Raw genomic sequence first — 19,090 nt, 5'->3', positions numbered from 1 at the left:
CTGATTAGCTTCTGAGCTCTGACGGGATCAGGCACACGCACACAGAGCAGGCTGGCTGCACACATTTATGACAAACAATAATAATAATTGTAATGACTATTTATACAGGGTTTTCCCAGGATTCAAGCATGAAACAAAATCATTTCCAATAATGAAATAATAAATACCAATAATAAAAAATACACTAAAATAATGCACAAAATTCCCAAATTAAAGAGCTGATAATGCAGAAAAAAGGTGCAGTTATACTCCAGTGCAATTTATACTCAGGATTCAGGAAAATACAGTAATCTGAAAAGTCCATTTGCATCCACATACACATGACAGTTTAGTAAAAGAGCTCTTGTTTCCTGTGCAGCTCTATCATTGCCCCTGAGCTACTCGTGCTAATGCGGCATTTACATGGTGGTATGTGACAGGATGTTTTTGAGAGGGGCCAGTTCCAGTCATGGTCTGGCAGCATGCACTGGTGCCACAAGTCAATGCATCTACCACACTACAAAATAACATCTGTTTACTAGCAAAAACCCACCCTGTGGGCAGGGTGCTTATGGGGTGGGGATGGGGGGAGTTGGGTGTAAAATTGCCACATACAGACATACCATACGCTGCTATCATCATAGTTAGGGCATAACCCTGTTGTGTCTGATGCTTTGTGGACGTTCATGCTGGTTATACGGTCACAAATTGAGCTTTACTGGTGACACGTTAGCAGATATTTGCAACCGTACAACAGCATGAACGTCCGCAGATTATCAGACACAGTTATTACTAATTCAAGTAATAATTCAATGTACACTCACCGACACAGGCCCCTTGTCTGAGGTGCAATATGAGCACCAAAGCAGCCAACAAAGACCTCTTCATGCCCCAAAAGTGAAAGCTCTAAGAGAAACCTCTGTCACATTGACCTATTAACAGTAAACTGTATCATTGTGTGTATAGGTGTCGGCCGTCTCAGGCAGGGTGCTGGAGATGCCATTTGAACACTGGGACTCCCAGGGGACACTGCTGTGCAGCTGTCATCCTAATTTTTCACGTCCCGTCTACGTTGTTCAATCAACAGGTGGGCACACACTCCATCTCATATACAATTCATAAACAATGGCTTTGCATCTTTGATCCGTTTCTTCTTTCTCACTGCAGAGGCAGGATTCCTTGGCCTCTCCAGAGGCATCCTGAAGGAAATTAAGGAACTGTTTCCAATCATCCCAGAAAAGGACACAAATACCTCATCAGGTTGGTTTCCACGAGGCAGTCTTAAATCAAATGACAGGAATGTTAAAGCAAGTACATTTTCAGTTTGGCAACTTATATGGAATGTTTGATTACTCATGTGAGTTCAACTGTTAAAGACCAGACATTTTACAGGTGCAAGGGTTATTGAATTTTGTCCAGTTTCCATTAGATATGCTCGTAACCTTGAGTTTAGCATTCTGGGTGAATGCAGGTTAACTTGAAACTCTGCCAAAGTTCCCAGGGTCGATATTCTGTCAGTCTGTGGGTAAGTCGTTTTGTCAGCTAAATCCTAATCATACAGGTGGCTGAACGACATCCCACTTATAAATATAAATGGACTCCATTTATATAGAGCTTTTTCATCTGCATCAGACACTCAAAGCGCTTTATAATAATGCCTCACATGGTACAGAAGCTTGAATCTTCGACTGGACTGGGCTGCTTGAAGCGAAACATCCTTGTGTCAAGCAACCCAGTCCAGTCGAAGATTCAAGCTTCTCTACTATGGAAACCACCTGGACAACTGAGAGCCTTCACAGAAATAATGCCTCACATTCACCCCGATGTCAAGGTGCTGCCATGCAAGGTACTCACTACACACTGGGAGCAACTCTGGGATTAAGGACCTTGCCCAATGGTCCTTAGTGAATTTCCGGTCAGGCTGGAATTTGAACTAAGGATCCTCTGGTCTCAATACCAATGTTTAAAAACTAGACCATCACCTCCCCTATATATAAAACACTAAAGGCTCATTTATGCTCAAAGTTAAGTATGGGTACAGACGTGGAAAGAGCCTTCTGTCCGCACACAGCATTCATTTTGTCCAAATTTGTGTAAATTTTTTTAATACTAATGGACATGGATGAAATGGAGCAATACAACCAGAAATCATGAGGACAAATCAACCATCATGGCCACTCTCTCTCTCGCTCTCTCTGTCTCTCTTTTAAATCTGCCCAAAAAAGAGGGTCTGGATCCAAACAGGTTTGTCAGTTGTCAAGCTGTTAGAGCCAAATCTTGGTTGAAATCTGATGAATGGGTGGACGCTCATTAGCTGAAAGCTTGTTTGGCACCAAAAACAATGCAAATGCTTTCAGTTTGTGGTGAATTTTTGTCCCAGAATAAATGTGCCACCATTTCAGCAGCACCCTCTGATGGTCACGGCAGAGAAGGCATGTGTCTCATAAGTTGTTGTAATGCAGTAAATATGGGCAATGTACCTTATTACCAGTAGGTGGCACTCTATGACTATTAGAATGTATGGATGTGTACTACTAATATTGCCAGCAAGGGTTAAACAGAAGAAGACTACATGTTCTTGAGTCATGCGTTGGTTCTCTCAGACACCGAAATGTGTTTGTTTGATATTTACAATTCAGATAAAGGTGAAAACTCGATATCGGTGTTTCGTGGTTCTTTTTATTTACAAGTTACCACATAAGTCTTGTGGTTGAATCTTCTGGAGGAGGTCTCAAAGGCCTGGAGAAAAGTTCAAGCAAGACACAACCCTTGACAAAAGGATGCTGAAGGAATATTTTGCCAAGAATGTTATACGAGGGTAAGCTGAAAAGTTCTAAGGCTCCCTATGATGCAGTGAATGCATTACTACTTCATGGTGGGCCTTAGAACTTTTCAGCCTACCCTCGTATGTATAATTTTGCCATGAAGTATTTAATGGTTGCACAGACCACCTCCATTTTATTTTATTTTATTTATTTTTTTTTGGCGCTGTTGTCGTGCGTTACCTGTGCTGCTCCACAGCCTGTCCAGTGGATTTTGATTTTATTTTTATTTTTTTTAGCACTGTTGTCGTGCGTTACCTGTGCTGCTCCACAGCCTGTCCAGTGGATTTTTATTTAGCACTGTTGTCGTGCGTTACCTGTGCTGCTCCACAGCCTGTCTAGTGGATTTTTATTTTGTTTTAGCACTGTTGTCGTGCGTTGCCTGTGCTGCTCCACAGCCTGTCCAGTGGATTTTTATTTTTATTTTATTTTATTTTTTAGCACTGTTGTTGTGCGTTACCTGTGCTGCTCCACAGCCTGTCTAGTGGATTTTATTTTATTTTTTACCACTGTTGTCGTGCGTTACCTGTGCTGCTCCACAGCCTGTCCAGTGGATTTTATTTTTATTTTATTTTTATTTTTTTTAGCACTGTTGTCGTGCGTTACCTGTGCTGCTCCACAGCCTGTCCAGTGGATTTTTATTTAGCACTGTTGTCGTGCGTTACCTGTGCTACTCCACAGCCTGTCTAGTGGATTTTTATTTTGTTTTAGCACTGTTGTCGTGCGTTGCCTGTGCTGCTCCACAGCCTGTCCAGTGGATTTTTATTTTATTTTTTAGCACTGTTGTTGTGCGTTACCTGTGCTGCTCCACAGCCTGTCTAGTGTCGGATTCCCTGTTTGGGAATCCGCTAGCTTAGCGTAGCTACTAGCTCTTAGCCGTTTTAGCATGGCGGCTTCTCCTGTCTCTCCCGTACTTTTCTGCTCTGGGTGTGAAATGTTTAGTTATTCCTCGGCCTCTTTTAGCAGTAACGGTACTTGTAGTAAGTGCAGCTTATTCGTAGCTTTGGAGGCCAGGCTGGGCGAATTGGAGGCTCGGCTCCGCACCGTGGAAAATTCTACAGCTAGCCAGGCCCCTGTAGTCGGTGCGGACCAAGGTAGCTTAGCCGCTGTTAGTTCCCCCCTGGCAGACCCCGTGCAGTCGGGAAGGCAGGCTGACTGGGTGACTGTGAGGAGGAAGCGTAGCCCTAAACAGAAGCCCCGTGTACACCGTCAACCCGTTCACATCTCTAACCGTTTTTCCCCACTCGACGATACACTCGCCGAGGATCAAACTCTGGTTATTGGCGACTCTGTTTTGAGAAATGTGAAGTTAGCGACACCAGCAACCATTGTCAATTGTCTTCCGGGGGCCAGAGCAGGCGACATCGAAGGACATTTGAAATTGCTGGCTAAGGCTAAGCGTAAATTTGGTAAGATTGTAATTCACGTCGGCAGTAATGACACTCGGTTACGCCAATCGGAGGTCACTAAAATTAACATTAAATCGGTGTGTAACTTTGCAAAAACAATGTCGGACTCTGTTGTTTTCTCTGGGCCCCTCCCCAATCAGACCGGGAGTGACATGTTTAGCCGCATGTTCTCCTTGAATTGCTGGCTGTCTGAGTGGTGTCCAAAAAATGAGGTGGGCTTCATTGATAATTGGCAAAGCTTCTGGGGGAAAACCTGGTCTTGTTAGGAGAGACGGCATCCATCCCACTTTAGAGGGAGCAGCTCTCATTTCTAGAAATCTGGCCAATTTTTTGGGATCCTCCAAACTGTGACTGTCTAGCGTTGGGACCAGGAGGCAGAGCTGTGGTCTTATACACCTCTCTGCAGCTTCTCTCCCCCTGCCATCCCCTTATTACCCCATCCCCGTAGAGACGGTGCCTGCTCCCAGACACCAATAACTAGCAAAAATCTATTTAAGCATAAAAATTCAAAAAGAAAAATAATATAGCACCTTCAATTGCACCACAGACTAAAACAGTTAAATGTGGTCTATTAAACATTAGGTCTCTTCTTCTAAGTCCCTGTTGGTAAATGATATAATAATTGATCAACGTATTGATTTATTCTGCCTAACAGAAACTTGGTTACAGCAGGAGGAATATGTTAGTTTAAATGAGTCAACACCCCCGAGTCACACTAACTGTCAGAATGCTCGTAGCACGGGCCGGGGCGGAGGATTAGCAGCAATCTTCCATTCCAGCTTATTAATAATCAAAAACCTAGACAGAGCTTTAATTCATTTGAAAGCTTGTCTCTTAGTCTTGTCCATCCAAATTGGAAGTCCCAAAAACCAGTTTTATTTGTTATTATCTATCGTCCACCTGGTCGTTACTGTGAGTTTCTCTGTGAATTTTCAGACCTTTTGTCTGACTTAGTGCTTAGCTCAGATAAGATAATTATAGTGGGCGATTTTAACATCCACACAGATGCTGAGAATGACAGCCTCAACACTGCATTTAATCTATTATTAGACTCTATCGGCTTTGCTCAAAAAGTAAATGAGTCCACCCACCACTTTAATCATATTTTAGATCTTGTTCTGACTTATGGTATGGAAATAGAAGACTTAACAGTATTCCCTGAAAACTCCCTTTTGTCTGATCATTTTTTAATAACATTTACATTTACCCTGATGGACTACCCTGCAGTGGGGAATAAGTTTCATTACACTAGAAGTCTTTCAGAAAGCGCTGTAACTAGGTTTAAGGATATGATTCCTTCTTTATGTTCTCTAATGTCATATACCAACACAGAGCAGAGTAGCTACCTAAACTCTGTAAGGGAGTTGGAGTATCTTGTCTTGTAATTCATTATTATCAGGTTGTCCTAAAAGTTCCCTGAAAAGCCTTCAGTTAATTCAAAATGCCAGGGACTAGAAGGAGAGAGCATATTTCACCCATATTGGCTTCTCTTCATTGGCTCCCTGTTAATTCCAGAATAGAATTTAAAATTCTTCTTCTTACTTATAAGGTTCTGAATAATCAGGTCCCATCTTATCTTAGGGACCTCATAGTACCATATCACCCCAATAGAGCGCGTCGCTCTCAGACTGCAGGCTTACTTGTAGTTCCTAGGGTTTGTAAGAGTAGAATGGGAGGGAGAGCCTTCAGCTTTCAGGCTCCTCTCCTGTGGAACCAGCTCCCAATTAAGATTAGGGAGACAGACACCCTCTCTACTTTTAAGATTAAGCTTAAAACTTTCCTTTTGCTAAAGCTTATAGTTAGGGTTGGATCAGGTGACCCTGAACCATCCCTTAGTTAAGCTGCTATAGACTTAGACTGCTGGGGGGTTTCCCATGATGCACTGTTTCTTTTTATTCACCTCTTTTTGCTCTGTATGCACCACTCTGCTTTTAATCATTGGTGATTGATCTCTGCTCTCTTCCACAGCATGTCTTTTTCCTGATTCTCTCCACTCAGCCCCAACCAGTCTCAGCAGAAGACTGCCCCTCTCTGAGCCTGGTTCTGCTGGAGGTTTCTTGCTGTTAAAAGGGAGTTTTTCCTTCCCACTGTCGCCAAGTGCTTGCTCATAGGGGGTCGTTTTGACCGTTGGGGTTTTTCTGTAATTATTGTATGGCTTTTGCCTTACAATATAAAGCACCTTGGGGAAACTGTTTGTTGTGTTTTGGCGCTATATAAATAAAATTGATTTGATTTGATTTGATATGATGTAATTTCTCTACTTCTTGGGACAGAAACATGGCGCTTTCTCTGAGATTTTGGGCAAATTACATGCAAACAAAGTAAAATACAAAGAAAAAGTGACCATGCGGTGGAAAGTGAACATGTGTTGTGATTTGTTTATGACCCGGAGCTCAAACGTGTCGAAGCAGTTGTGTAGGTGAGAGAACAAAGCTACTCTGGTTAGCTGTGTAGGCTAACATTTACAGACACAACCTTTCCCATTTGCCTCTTTGCCATTCTCCACTGGGAACTGAAAAAACTACACTTTTCTCAACTGCTTCGATGATTGCAGCCGAAAACAAAACTACACCATTTTCCTGTGTGAAGTTATGCTGTGTATATATTGCGCAATGGGAGCGAAGGTCCCCATAAGTGGTCAAATCCCGTGATATCACGCAGGGTTCAAACGAGACTTCATGTTGTGAAAGTGTCGTGACACGGACCCACAACAGGGGGCGTTAATGAACGGACAATGGATAAGCCATAAAGTAACAATTTAATGTTGTGAATCGCACAACGAAGTACAGACAATACCAATATGGTGGAATGTCAATTATACACAAGGTGACGTGTGGGCAGGCTCGAAGATAGAAGACGTCTGGTGAGAGAAGAGCCACACAGCTTCCACCACCAACGGATCTGAAGAACACCGGAGCCGCCAAGCCCTGCGCCCCAGGTGGCCACTGTCTTCAGCAGTCAGACCCGGTACTGCTGGCAGAGAACAGAAACAGTACTGATGAGTGTGAGTTCGCACACTCAGTAATCCCACAGTCAGTGTTCAGTTAGGAGGGAGAACCTCCACCTCCGATAACACACTCAAACAGCTCCTGAGACAACCACTTATCTGGGTGGGGTGGGAGGCGAAGCCGTCGCAGTCCACACCAAACGCCAACTCAGCAGACAGGGAATCCGTCCCAGGAAAACGGCTGCAAAAGAGATCAGACTAATGCTCGAATCAGGTTCAGCAGAGAAATTACCTGAATGGTAGCTGATTTCTCGGCGGGGAGGTGGAGTTGCAGTCCGGCCTTTATGGTGGTGGTGATGAGTAGTGGATGAGTGACAGCTGGTACGGATGATGGGTGACAGCTGTCACTCCCGGTCGCTCCGACGCCCTCTCGTGCTTGAAGCCCGCACTTCAAGCAGGGCGCCATCTTGTGGTGGTGGGCCAGCAGTACCTCCTCTTCTGGCGGCCCACACAACACTTCAACTTTGATTTCAACTTTGTTCATGTCTGGATTGCTTGTAGAGTCCACACTATGCACAAATCTTCCTAAACCTGGTTTTATGGCAGAGTTACACTGTGGTTTGGGCACCACACGGTAGCTCACCTTGGAGCTGTATTACTTGTATGTACAGTATATTCTCCTTTACTCACACCCCATCACCACCAAATGTCTCAAGGACGGAGACCTTTAAGAGGTTCAGCTACATGGAAAAGCTGAGGGAGGAGATATGTAATACGTACATAGATAGTGTTATTCTCCCTACTCTTTCTGTACACTGCCCCTCACAAAATACACACTTGAACTATTCCACAATTTTAAATTTATTCAAACTCACAATGGAAATCAGGTCTGGTTTCTCAAGAACTTCTCTCATACATGAGATCTGCCCATAAAGAGCCAAGAACAATAGGGACAAACAGTTTTATAAAACACTCCATGGGTGTAACAAAGGCAGACCTTATTGCACAAAATCCTTCCCTTATTGGTCCCCGTGGGCAATCTAGGGAGGTCCCACCCCCTGCCACTGTCCCGTGCGATAACGGGATGTTTATGATTTATAATGTAATCTGCATCTCTTTGTCCTGAGTGCTAAAACCAATTAAATCCAGTTAGACATGCACATTCCAACAGATAACAGAGAAAAGTATATGAAACTAAGAATACAATCCTAAGTAAAATAACTACTTTAATACCAAAACAAATAAAAATGGAAAATAATCATTAAACACAGAAATATATCTAACAATAGCATGTTTTTATCATGGTTACCAGCTGCACTGACACTAATCCTGTCAACTGACCCTAATTGATTCATATATGATATGAAGATGATTGGGGTGAGGGCATTCAACTTGGGACTTCCTGCTGTTGATTTGGATTTGTACCATATTTGATGCTAGCAGATTCCAGTTTCTGTTGCGCATTACATCATCTCCATGACCTCAGTGCTGTAAATCGACAAATGATTACTGGAAATGATAAAGATTCTTTGTCATTTTGTCTTAGATACATATTCTGATGTCCAGTGGGAGGTCCCTAAAGTTGAAAATAACAGTCATGGTCGAAGAGAAATGAATTTGAGTGGCAGGATTGCAAAAAGGAATGTTGAGGAAGAGATGGAAACAACTGGTTTTACTGGAGTTCTGAACCCCACAACGTGTCTCCATCTTGGTGATATTTTGCTCTTCACTGTCAGCATGCAGCACTACCCTCAGTACGATGTGTAAGTGTTTCCCTTTGTTTGTCAACTGTTTTTTGTGACTTGTTGTGCTGACTTGTTAAATACGTTCCTTCATATCTTACAGCGAAAACCTGTACAACACAAACTATGAGTTTGATTGGGGCTCATTCCGACAGTTAACAGACGAGCTAACTCTGTCTTGGACGCCTCCTGGCTTCTTTTCTGTTGTCTTCAGCCAGCCTGGAGTTTATGTTTTTACCCTGAGCAGCAATCAGCACAAACACATGGTAAGCAAATGTAAAGGAATCGTACATGCAACAGAGACTTTAGTTGCCAACAGGACCCAGCAATTAACAAGGCTTCTTATATTGCATGTGTCTGTCGTTTCCCACTGTGCCAACACTTGTATTTAAACTAACTGGGCCAAAATATTATGTTTCCTGGTCATCATCTGTATCTATCACAACCCAAAATTTCAGACCTGAATATGCATGCTGTACGGAGTTATTGATGGAAATTTTGCCGACTTGCTGACTAGCTATGCTTGCCTAGCCATGTCTGTTAATCACAGATACCAACTTAACAACAAGCTAAAATAATGAAGTGTCTCAGAATCAGATATAGAAGGATTTTCATAGAAGAAAACGAAATAAATCTTATGTCAAGTCTCCTGTATATTCTGGCAAATTGTAGCTGAAATTAAACTTTCATTTTAAGAAAAACATCTATTCCACTCAGCCATGAAGCTCTATAATATGACAGGCAATAAAAGTTCCTTTTATTACCTGTCATGCAATAAAAGGAACATGCAATATTGCCTGACAACTCTAACAGAAGCCTACAAGTCTGTTAGAGTTGTTGTGGGTGTCTTGGTGGTTTCCCTTCTTGCTTCAGTTTTTGAGAACTACCTGTTACAGACATATTTACAGACAGACCAGTCCCTTGATCTGTCTTAAGAAAACTAGTGATTTGTATTCAAAATAATCCTGATATTTAGTTTGTCTAATTTCTTATGGGCTCGTGTAGACCTGTTGGTGCTAGTGCTCATGTCCGGATTTCATAGCATCAAGGGCAAGATTAGACTATGACTCTTCCTCATGGCACATTGGCAGGTCAGCTCCCGATCCACTGGGCTACCTGCTCTGCCCAGTGTATACAAATTACATTAATTTCTAAACGATTAACGCAATATTTTTTGTTAAATTACTAAAAGTAAAGCTCAATGCCGACACAACAATCACATCTTGTTTCATTTCAGCTCCATTGTGGTGGTGTACAGAAACAAAAGTGTGTCACTGTCCAAATACTTATGGATCGGACTATGTATTAGCCAGACTAATTCCTGTCATCCTGATCTTTCTCAGTACGTGCGAGTGATGCCTGCAGTTGGTCAGTGTTACGAGCCGGGACCATTCTTCCCTTCCATTCCTCATCATGTGACCAGGATGGGAATCCGTCAGCGACGTAACCTGTTACTGCGACCAGACTGGTTGGTGACTGGAACACTGCTATTTGGAGCAGTACTTATCCTTTGTTTATGTGTTACACTACTGGTGAGAACACACACACACACACACACACACACACACACACACACACACGCACGCACAAGTTCAAAATCATAAACTGAGCTTACGTGCAGATCCTGTTCCGTGAGTACGGGTGGCCAGCGAAGGAGCCGATCAGAGCACAGTATCGCCTAACGCAGCTTGGTTACCACATGGATGATTACTCTTCAAAGGGGTCACAGGTGATCTCCCTCAGGAAGGTGCATCGAAACCTGCAAGCCAGGATGACTCATGAGTCCATTCAGCCAGGTGGTGTAATGTAGCTCCATAGTCTCATTTGAGAAACTTTTATTTGTGTGTCTGATCCACTACTCCTTGAAAGTGCTTTGGCCACTTTCCACCAAACTTGTATGTAGTTTGACAGAATGACCTTTAAGGGTTCATTATGGCAAATGTTAACGGCATTGGCATCAAAGGTCAACATTTTGGTTTATCTGTCAGTGTGTTCCCCTGTTCTTCTCAGGTCCTTTGGTTGATTTCCAACAAAGTTGTTATGAAGATGATGGTCAACCCCAAAATTGTCTTTAAAGGGTTTGCTGTAGGACATGTGAAGGTCATTGGGATAAAAGGTCAAAATTTGAATTTTTCACACTGATGTCCACCAACCGTGGCGCACGTTAGCTGGGTTCCGGAATTGCACAGGCAAGCTCCATATGTACTAAATATCAATCACTGGCCTCAAGGTCTTTGGGGAGAAAGGTCAAAACCCAAGGTTTTCAGTTGGGTTAGCACCAATCCTGGCACCCATATGGATGTGGAAGTGTACTGTCCAACAGTCTGCCCTTATATACATTATATTCTGCAGCCCCATTCATGGTGACATTGTCTCTATCTGTATTTGACTCTTTTGGCAACAGTCTGTGCAGAGAATTTGGAGGAGTTCTGGGATTATGAACACCAGGTGGATCTGGAGGCATTCAGCACCAACATCTTCTACAGCCTCCTGCTCAAACAGAGCCTGTCAGTCACCTCTCGGCTGGGACAGCTCACCTCTGAGGTTTGTTGGTCACAATCCTAAAACACACAAAACCAGAAACTTCATATTATTAATGTTCTGGAACAGAAACATTCATTTGAAGTAATGGTAACTGGTTAATAATGTTACTGTTTCATTCTTTTATTGTTATACTGCTTGCAATAACTTGATGCTGACTTCTCTTCCTGTCTTCCTCTGGATGTCATACACGTCATTAAATGACTGACCAAAATTTACCATTGGCAGAAGATTCAAATACAAATGATGAAAGTTTAAAAGTGCAATGGTAAGAATATTTGCATGAGTTAAAAGAGGGAACGTTCTGTCTTTCAATGCATGCAGTTATTCTTTCCATTTCACAAATGGGAAACATTAATTATTTGTTTTATATGACACCTAACTAGATTCATGTCATTTGATATTTTACTTAAAATTAGACTGATGATGCTTGGCAACACACTTCTAATTTCCTCAATCCAGTGAAAAATTGCAGTATATGATTGTGTCCAAATCTTCATCTGGCAGCGCTTCTATGGGAGCTAAAGATGTCCCCTTGCTAAGTTCTCCAGAGATATGCATTATTAAATAGTTTCTTCTTGGATGTAATTATTTGTATATGTGTTGATAAAAGCTCTCAGGCATCCAGGCAGGAGATATCTAGACGTTTACAGCTGGGCTTGTCTCAGTGACTTCTTCAGTTTTAAAAATTATGTCCTCTTTTAGATATTTCTACATATCCTTGAGAGAACTGCTCTAGGCTGATGATTCTGTGCTGTTAGCTACCAATAACCATGACATTCAAATGGTTGTGGACCTCTTCTCTGAGGCTGCAACTCTCTTAGGCCTCGATATCCATGTCTAACAGAACTCCTCAACCCACCTCACTCAGATGGACCTACAGCTTGTCCTGATGTACTGGTGAATGGATCTGGCTTGACAAAGTCTAATTACTTTACCTATCTTGGTAGTGTGGTCACAGGCACAAACTCAGCCAACATGGAACTCTATTGCCATGTGCAAGCAGCTACTAAAGCTTTCGGATCCCTATAACAACAATTGTGGTCTTGGCATGACATCAACAGGAAAACAAAAGTGAAGGAGTTCACAGCAGCTGTCTTACCATCATTGCTGTACTCAGGAGAATGTATGACCCTCTACCAACAGCACATCAAAAAATTGACAACTAGACCAGCTTCGACACCTCTGCCAAATACATGGAATTTGCTGGGAGGACAAAATGCCTGATGTTGAAGTTCTCAGAAGGGCTGGGCTGGTCATGTGGGAATGAATGACCAGATATGGGAACAAGATGCTGGAGATAGAAAGAGGTGGAGGACATTGGTGAAGCAGTCAGTTACAGCAATCAACGAAAAACAACTGAAGGTCTATCAGAAAACAAATGATGCATGACACTTTGTGTCTACAACAGGACTGACATGCTGCCACTGCTCTGCCATTCTCGTGCTGGCTTAGTGGCCCATCAGTGGTCCTGCCAGACCCAATGAAATGGTTAACATCAGATTTCATGGACTGCTGAAGAAGAAGAAGAACAAATGTCACTGTATGTCAAAATCCACTTGAGCTTGTGCTTCCCATGTTTGCTAACCATGTGGCTCTAATTTTGGGGTGTAATAGTCAAAGATCTTGGCCATAAGGTCTACGGGATTTAAAATTGACATAACTTTATGGGCTTCCTCAAGAGGGTGGCTGGTGTCTCCCTTAGAGATAGAGTGAAAGGTTCGGTCATCCGTGGAGAGCTCGGAGTAGAGTCGTTGCTCCTTCGCGCTGAAAGGAGCTAGCTGAGGTGGTTCAGGCATCTGGTAAAGATGCCTCCTGGGCGCCTCCCTAGGGAGATGTTCCAGGCACATCCATCTGGGAGGAGACCCCGGGGAAGACCCAGGACTAGGTGAAGAGATTATATCTCCAAACTGGCCTGGGAACACCTCAGGATCCCCCAGTCAAAGTTGGTCAGTGTGGCACGGGAAAGGGAAGTCTGAAGTTCCCTGCTGGAGCTGTTGCCCCCGCGACCCGAACCCGGAAAAGCGGTTGAAGATGAGTGATGAGTGATACCTTTAATTTATATGCATTCCCAAGTATTGCTAGGATGGGTAGTAACTGGAGATTTGAGCCTGCTAAATCATAGATAGCATAAGATTAGAGGTTGGTGTCAGAGATTTATAATTTGGCATGTGCTCCATGTATAGTATTGATCTGAGTATAAGGAACTGAATGATGCTGTTTAGCCTGGTGAAGAAGTGTTCTCATACTGTGGGATTCCCAAATTAATGCTTCTTGTCTGTGACATCAGGGCTTCTGCACTTCTAGTATGATTTATTCATCCTTTGTGCAGAAAGCTCTAATGTTAATAATTTAAATTTTCACTGACGGACGATTCTCAGGAGCCTCGATCCCCTCAGAAAATCAGATTTGTCTCTCCGTCCTTTTTTGCTACCCCTTAGGGCTCACATATCCTCCTCATAATGTTCATATTGAGACAGCCTGTGTGTCAGATTAGGAGGTCTCCATTTGATTTTCTTTGGTTTCCTGTGTTCTTCCTGTTTACCCCACAAGGGCGCTGGCTGCAGTGAAGTAGGCTGAGGTTTCTGTTATAGCCCTCACGTCAGATGAGGTGATGAAGATGTTAAGTGGAAGCAGCAGATCTCAAACTTTCATGTTCCACTCATGCAAAATGTGTGTCTTACCCTCACGTGGTGGAGTGAGATGTGCAATGTTACTGCTTGCATCTCACAGACGGTGACGGTTGTGTGTCCCCGGTTGTGTGGAGTCTTGTCACATGTTTTTGTGTGTCCAGGTAAAGGAATTGTACAGCGGAGTGCTTGGAAAGCTGCAGCTGTTACACCCACCCGTGATCACTGAGGAAAAGAGGGGAGAGGGTTATGAGAGGATGAGGACGGAAGTAGAGAGAGAAGTGGCGCGACGCAAGTCACTGGCCTCCCAGCTGAGGACACAACTCGACAACCAGCTAGAGGTTTAACAACATTTAATTTCCATCCATGCACGCACACGTCCAATTGCAGAGACTTTCGTATCGATCAGACAGGCTGCTAGGAAGTGCATGTCTTTTATTACTCTCCACACCGTGGAGCAAGCTGGATATTATCATCTCTCCTGTGTATGTATATGGGTTTGAACAAAATAACTAAAAAACAAACAAACAAACAAAAAACCCCCAACAAAAACAACCCAATAACAAAACAACCGGACATATTTTCGCCAAACTTGGCAGGAATATTTCGTTAATGCTGACATATGTTTAAATTTTGGAACAGATGGTCAAAGGTCAAGGGCAAGTTCAAACAAAATACAGCCAGAAATCCCCTCCCCCACCTATGGGATAAAATAAAACCTCTGCTACCAGTGTGGCTTGAGATTTAATAATAATGTTGTGAAGGTGTAGTAACACAGACCCACAACAGGGGGCGTAAATGAACGGACAATAGATGAGCCAAAAGACAACAATTTAATGTTGTGAATGTGCACAATGGAATACAGACAATAGCAGATTTAGAATCATGTCAAATATACAAAGGTGACGTATGGGCAGGCTCAAGGATAGAAGACGTCTGTCAGAAAAGGGCCGGGTCCCACACAATTTCCACTGCCCACGGATCCGGAGCACACCGGAGCCGCCAAGTCCTGAGTCCCCAGGTGGCCACCGTCTCCAGCTGTCAGATCTGGTACTGCTGGCAGGAAGCAGAAACAGTTTAATGATGGGTGTGTGCACACCCAGCATACAGTCAGCAAACACAGTTCCTCTTCTGGTGGGACAAACACCTCCACCTCAAATCCAGAAACTAGGCATGTGCAGAAACCTGTGAGTACTTATCAAAGTTTGGCGTGGGGAGCAAAGCCGTCAGCCCTCCACCTACCACATACCCAGCTTCCAGCTGCAAGCACTCACCAGCTGCAAAAGTACCAATGCAAAAAACTGTCACAATACGGCTGAGCAGTTTACCTGAGAGGTAGAACGATATCTCGGCAGGGAGGTGGAGTTGCTGACCGGCTTTTATGGAGATGGTGACGAGGTGGTGATGAGTGACAGCTGTCAGGTGGTGATGAGAGACAGCTGTCATTCCCGGCTGCTCCCGTGAGGCGGCCGCGCACTTCAGGCAGGGCGCCCTCTGGTGGTGGGCCAGCAGTACCTCCTCTTCAGCGGCCCACACAACAGGACCCCCCCTCAATGGGCGCCTCCTGGCGCCCGACCAGGCTTGTCCGGGTGAAGGGTGTAGAAGTCGGCCAGGAGGGCCGGGTCCAGGATGAAGCTCCTCTTCACCCAGGAGCGTTCTTCGGGTCCATACCGCTCCCAGTCCACCAGATACTGGAACCCCCGGCCCTTTCGACGGACGTCCAGGAGCCTGCGAACTGTCCAAGCAGGCTCCCCATCGATGATCCGGGCAGGAGGCAGCGCCGGTCCGGGGATGCAGAGGGGTGAGGTGTGGCATGGCTTGATACGTGAAACATGAAAAACCGGGTGGATCCACAGTGAAGGTGGGAGCTGTAGTTTCACTGCGGCTGGGCTGAGGATCTTGAATGGTCCAGTGTATCGGTCCTTCAACTTAGGGGAGTCCACTTGGAGGGGGATGTCCTTAGTTGAAAGCCACACCTCCTGCCCGGGCTGGTATGCAGGGGTCGGGGAACGCCAGCGGTCTGCGTCCGGGCCTTCAACAGGGCAGAGCGGGCGATGCGCCACACCCGATGGCATCTTCGTAGGCCTGGACCGAGGGGGCACCGACCTCTCCCTCCACCATTGGAAACAATGGGGGCTGGTACCCCAAACACACCTCAAATGGGGAGAGGCCGGTGGCAGAGGACACCTGGCTGTTATGAGCGTACTCGATCCAGGCCATATGGTCACTCCAGGCCGCCGGGTGGGCGGAGGTCACGCAGCGGAGGGCCTGTTCAAGTTCCTGGTTCGCCCGCTCTGCCTGTCCGTTCGTCTGTAAATGCGTAAATATTCATTATAAGTTACAGATTCCTCTTGATCTCATGCATAAAAGTTGAATAAATTTTAATTGATTAGTCCACTTTATATGCCCTTTTTTTGGAGACTTTCAAGATGATGGAATTTATTGTTTATGAGTTACTGTGTCATTCATTCACTCACTGCATTTGAAAAGGTGTCTAGAAATCCAACAGAACAACCAACAATATAGTAAGAGGCTCTTTTAGGTGGCGTTACTCTCCTTCACTCTGAGTGCTGGATTGTTGTTGTCCTACTTTCACCAGGTTTTTCTTCCTTTGCAGAACTGTTTTTTTTTTTTTTTTTTTACAAGGAAATAGTCCTCTTCTAAATAATATTGATATACCAAAGCATATGGACTATTAAGTCCCTTCAGCTGCTCCCTTCTTTTCACTCAGGGTCGCCATAGCAGATCCAAGGTGGACCTGCATGTTGATTTGGCACAATTTTACACCGGATGCCTTTCCTGATGCAATTCCACATTATATGGAGAAATCTGGCAGGGGTAGAGTTTGAACCGGGAACCGTCTGCACATGACAAAAAATTAGTGGCTGTCCCTCTTCTTGACTGCTATGGGCATGGGGGGTGGCTATAGAACCAGATCAGTTAGAGAATGACACTCTAGAGCCACCTATGCACAGACTGTGTGTTTTATTGTGTCTTTCAGGTTCTTAGGCGGGTGCAGCAGGCCCAGCGGAGAGTCCACAGTGTGTTCACAGCTCAGCTCAGAGAGTGTACCCGACTACTAACCAGGGCTTCCAACAACCAGCCTCCCTGTGAGCAGCATCAGCAAACGTAAAGCTTCAGTTCCTCAAATCAACCACTGCTTTTACACAGAGGAAAGAAGTAACTCAGTGTCCCCTAAAAGAGAACCATGAGAACAAGACTGTGTTACTTTTGCTTTTATGTTGTTTTGGGTCTTCAGTCTGATTCAGAGAGTCACATCCCTGATCGATGAGGTGGGGGAGCTGATATCTGCAGAGTGCCAGCATCAAGGCTGCTGGGGTTTACTGGGTGAGGGTACAGGAGCCAAACTGCTTTGCCCAGACACCGGAACTGTGCTCACCAAGGACCACATCTTTGGTGAGTCATAACCATTAAAAAACAAAAACAATTACTGCTGAAACTTAAAGAAACAGTCTCATCTACTCGTTATAATGTGCACTGCAGCAACTACAGGCTCCATGCAGCAGTAAACCAAAGCCCTGCTAAATTTCCACAACACCATCACTACCACTACAACAACAACAACTACTACTACTACTACTACTACTACTACTACTAACTTTATGTATAATGCACTTTCAACGTGATATTTTAAAGTCCTTGACAATATTATTGTGATCTGCAGTCTCACAGACATGAAGCTCACTGATCGAAGACCGGGGCCCGTAGCTACGAAGCATCCTATGACTAAAAGTAGCTCTTAGTGATGAAAATCTTAGACATTTCTTAGAATTTCCCCTTGGTAAGAGTTCCTAAGGTGCCAAACGGTTAAGAGGAGGGAGGAGGACTTTTAAGAAGCCTGAGTGTGTCTTAAGCAGGGAAGATGGCAGAACAACAGATAGGAAGGAGAGATATTCTCCGTATGTTGAATGACAGTGATTCAGTAACACGCTACAGGCTTGATGGTGCAGGGATTATGTTTGTGGTTGACCTCATCAGGAATGAGCTTACTTTTCCCACCCAGCATAGTAACATAATAATGATACCTGGCTACGGGAAAAATGCCAGTTGCATGTACAGTAGTGTTCAGAATAATAGTAGTGCAATGTGATTAAAAAGATTAATCCAGGTTTTGAGTATATTTCTTATTGTTACATGGGAAACAAGGTACCAGTAGATTCTCACAAATCCGACAAGACCAAGCATTCATGATATGCACACTCTTAAGGCTATTGGGCTATTAAATTGGGCTATTAGTAAAAAAAAAAAAAAAGTAGAAAAGGGGGTGTTCACAATAATAGTAGTGTGGCATTCAGTCAGTGAGTTCATCAATTTTGTGGAACAAACAGGTGTGAATCAGGTGTCCCCTATTTAAGGAAGCCAGCACCTGTTGAACATGCTTTTCTCTTTGAAAGCCTGAGGAAAATGGGATGTTCAAGACATTGTTCAGAAGAACAGAGTAGTTTGATTAAAAAGTTGATTGGAGAGGGGAAAACTTATACGCAGGTGCAAAAAATTATAGGCTGTTCATCTACAATGATCTCCAATGCTTTAAAATGGACAAAAAAAAAAAAAAAAGACGCATGGAAGAAAATGGAAAACAATCATCAAAATGGATAGAAGAATAACCAGAATGGCAAAGGCTCACCCATTGATCAGCTCCAGGATGATCAAGACAGTCTGGAGTTACCTGTAAGTGCTGTGACAGTTAGAAGACGCCTGTGTGAAGCTAATTTATGTGCAAGAATCCCCCGCAAAGTCCCTCTGTTAAATAAAAGACATGTGCAGAAGAGGTTATGATTTGCCAAAGAACACATTAACTGGCCTAAAGAGAAATGGAGGAATATTTTGTGGACTGATGAGAGTAAAATTGTTCTTTTTGGGTTCAAGGGCTGCAGACAGTTTGTGAGACGACCCCCAAACTCTGAATTCAAGCCACAGTTCACAGTGAAGACAGTGAAGCATGGTGGTGCAAGCATCATGATATGGGCATGTTTCTCCTACTATGGTGTTGGGCCTA

General features: G+C 43.9%; 1 protein-coding gene across 1 annotated transcript in view; it reads left to right on the top strand.

The window, feature by feature from the left end:
* Positions 1-19,090, top strand: part of si:dkey-103g5.4 — a 162,238-nt gene that overhangs the window by 12,434 nt on the left and 130,714 nt on the right. The window contains exons 5-14 of the mRNA XM_034169315.1: positions 946-1,066; positions 1,147-1,239; positions 8,704-8,920; positions 9,003-9,165; positions 10,243-10,431; positions 10,521-10,695; positions 11,304-11,443; positions 14,235-14,411; positions 17,072-17,199; positions 17,330-17,487. Of these exons, the coding sequence (XP_034025206.1) occupies positions 946-1,066; positions 1,147-1,239; positions 8,704-8,920; positions 9,003-9,165; positions 10,243-10,431; positions 10,521-10,695; positions 11,304-11,443; positions 14,235-14,411; positions 17,072-17,199; positions 17,330-17,487 (1,561 nt within the window). The remainder of the gene's footprint in view (positions 1-945; positions 1,067-1,146; positions 1,240-8,703; positions 8,921-9,002; positions 9,166-10,242; positions 10,432-10,520; positions 10,696-11,303; positions 11,444-14,234; positions 14,412-17,071; positions 17,200-17,329; positions 17,488-19,090) is intronic.

This window comes from Thalassophryne amazonica, chromosome 4, assembly GCF_902500255.1.
Source record: "Thalassophryne amazonica chromosome 4, fThaAma1.1, whole genome shotgun sequence".
Lineage (NCBI taxonomy): Eukaryota > Metazoa > Chordata > Actinopteri > Batrachoidiformes > Batrachoididae > Thalassophryne > Thalassophryne amazonica.
The sequence above is the reverse complement of the archived record's forward strand: the minus strand, read 5'-3'. Positions and strand labels throughout refer to the sequence as shown.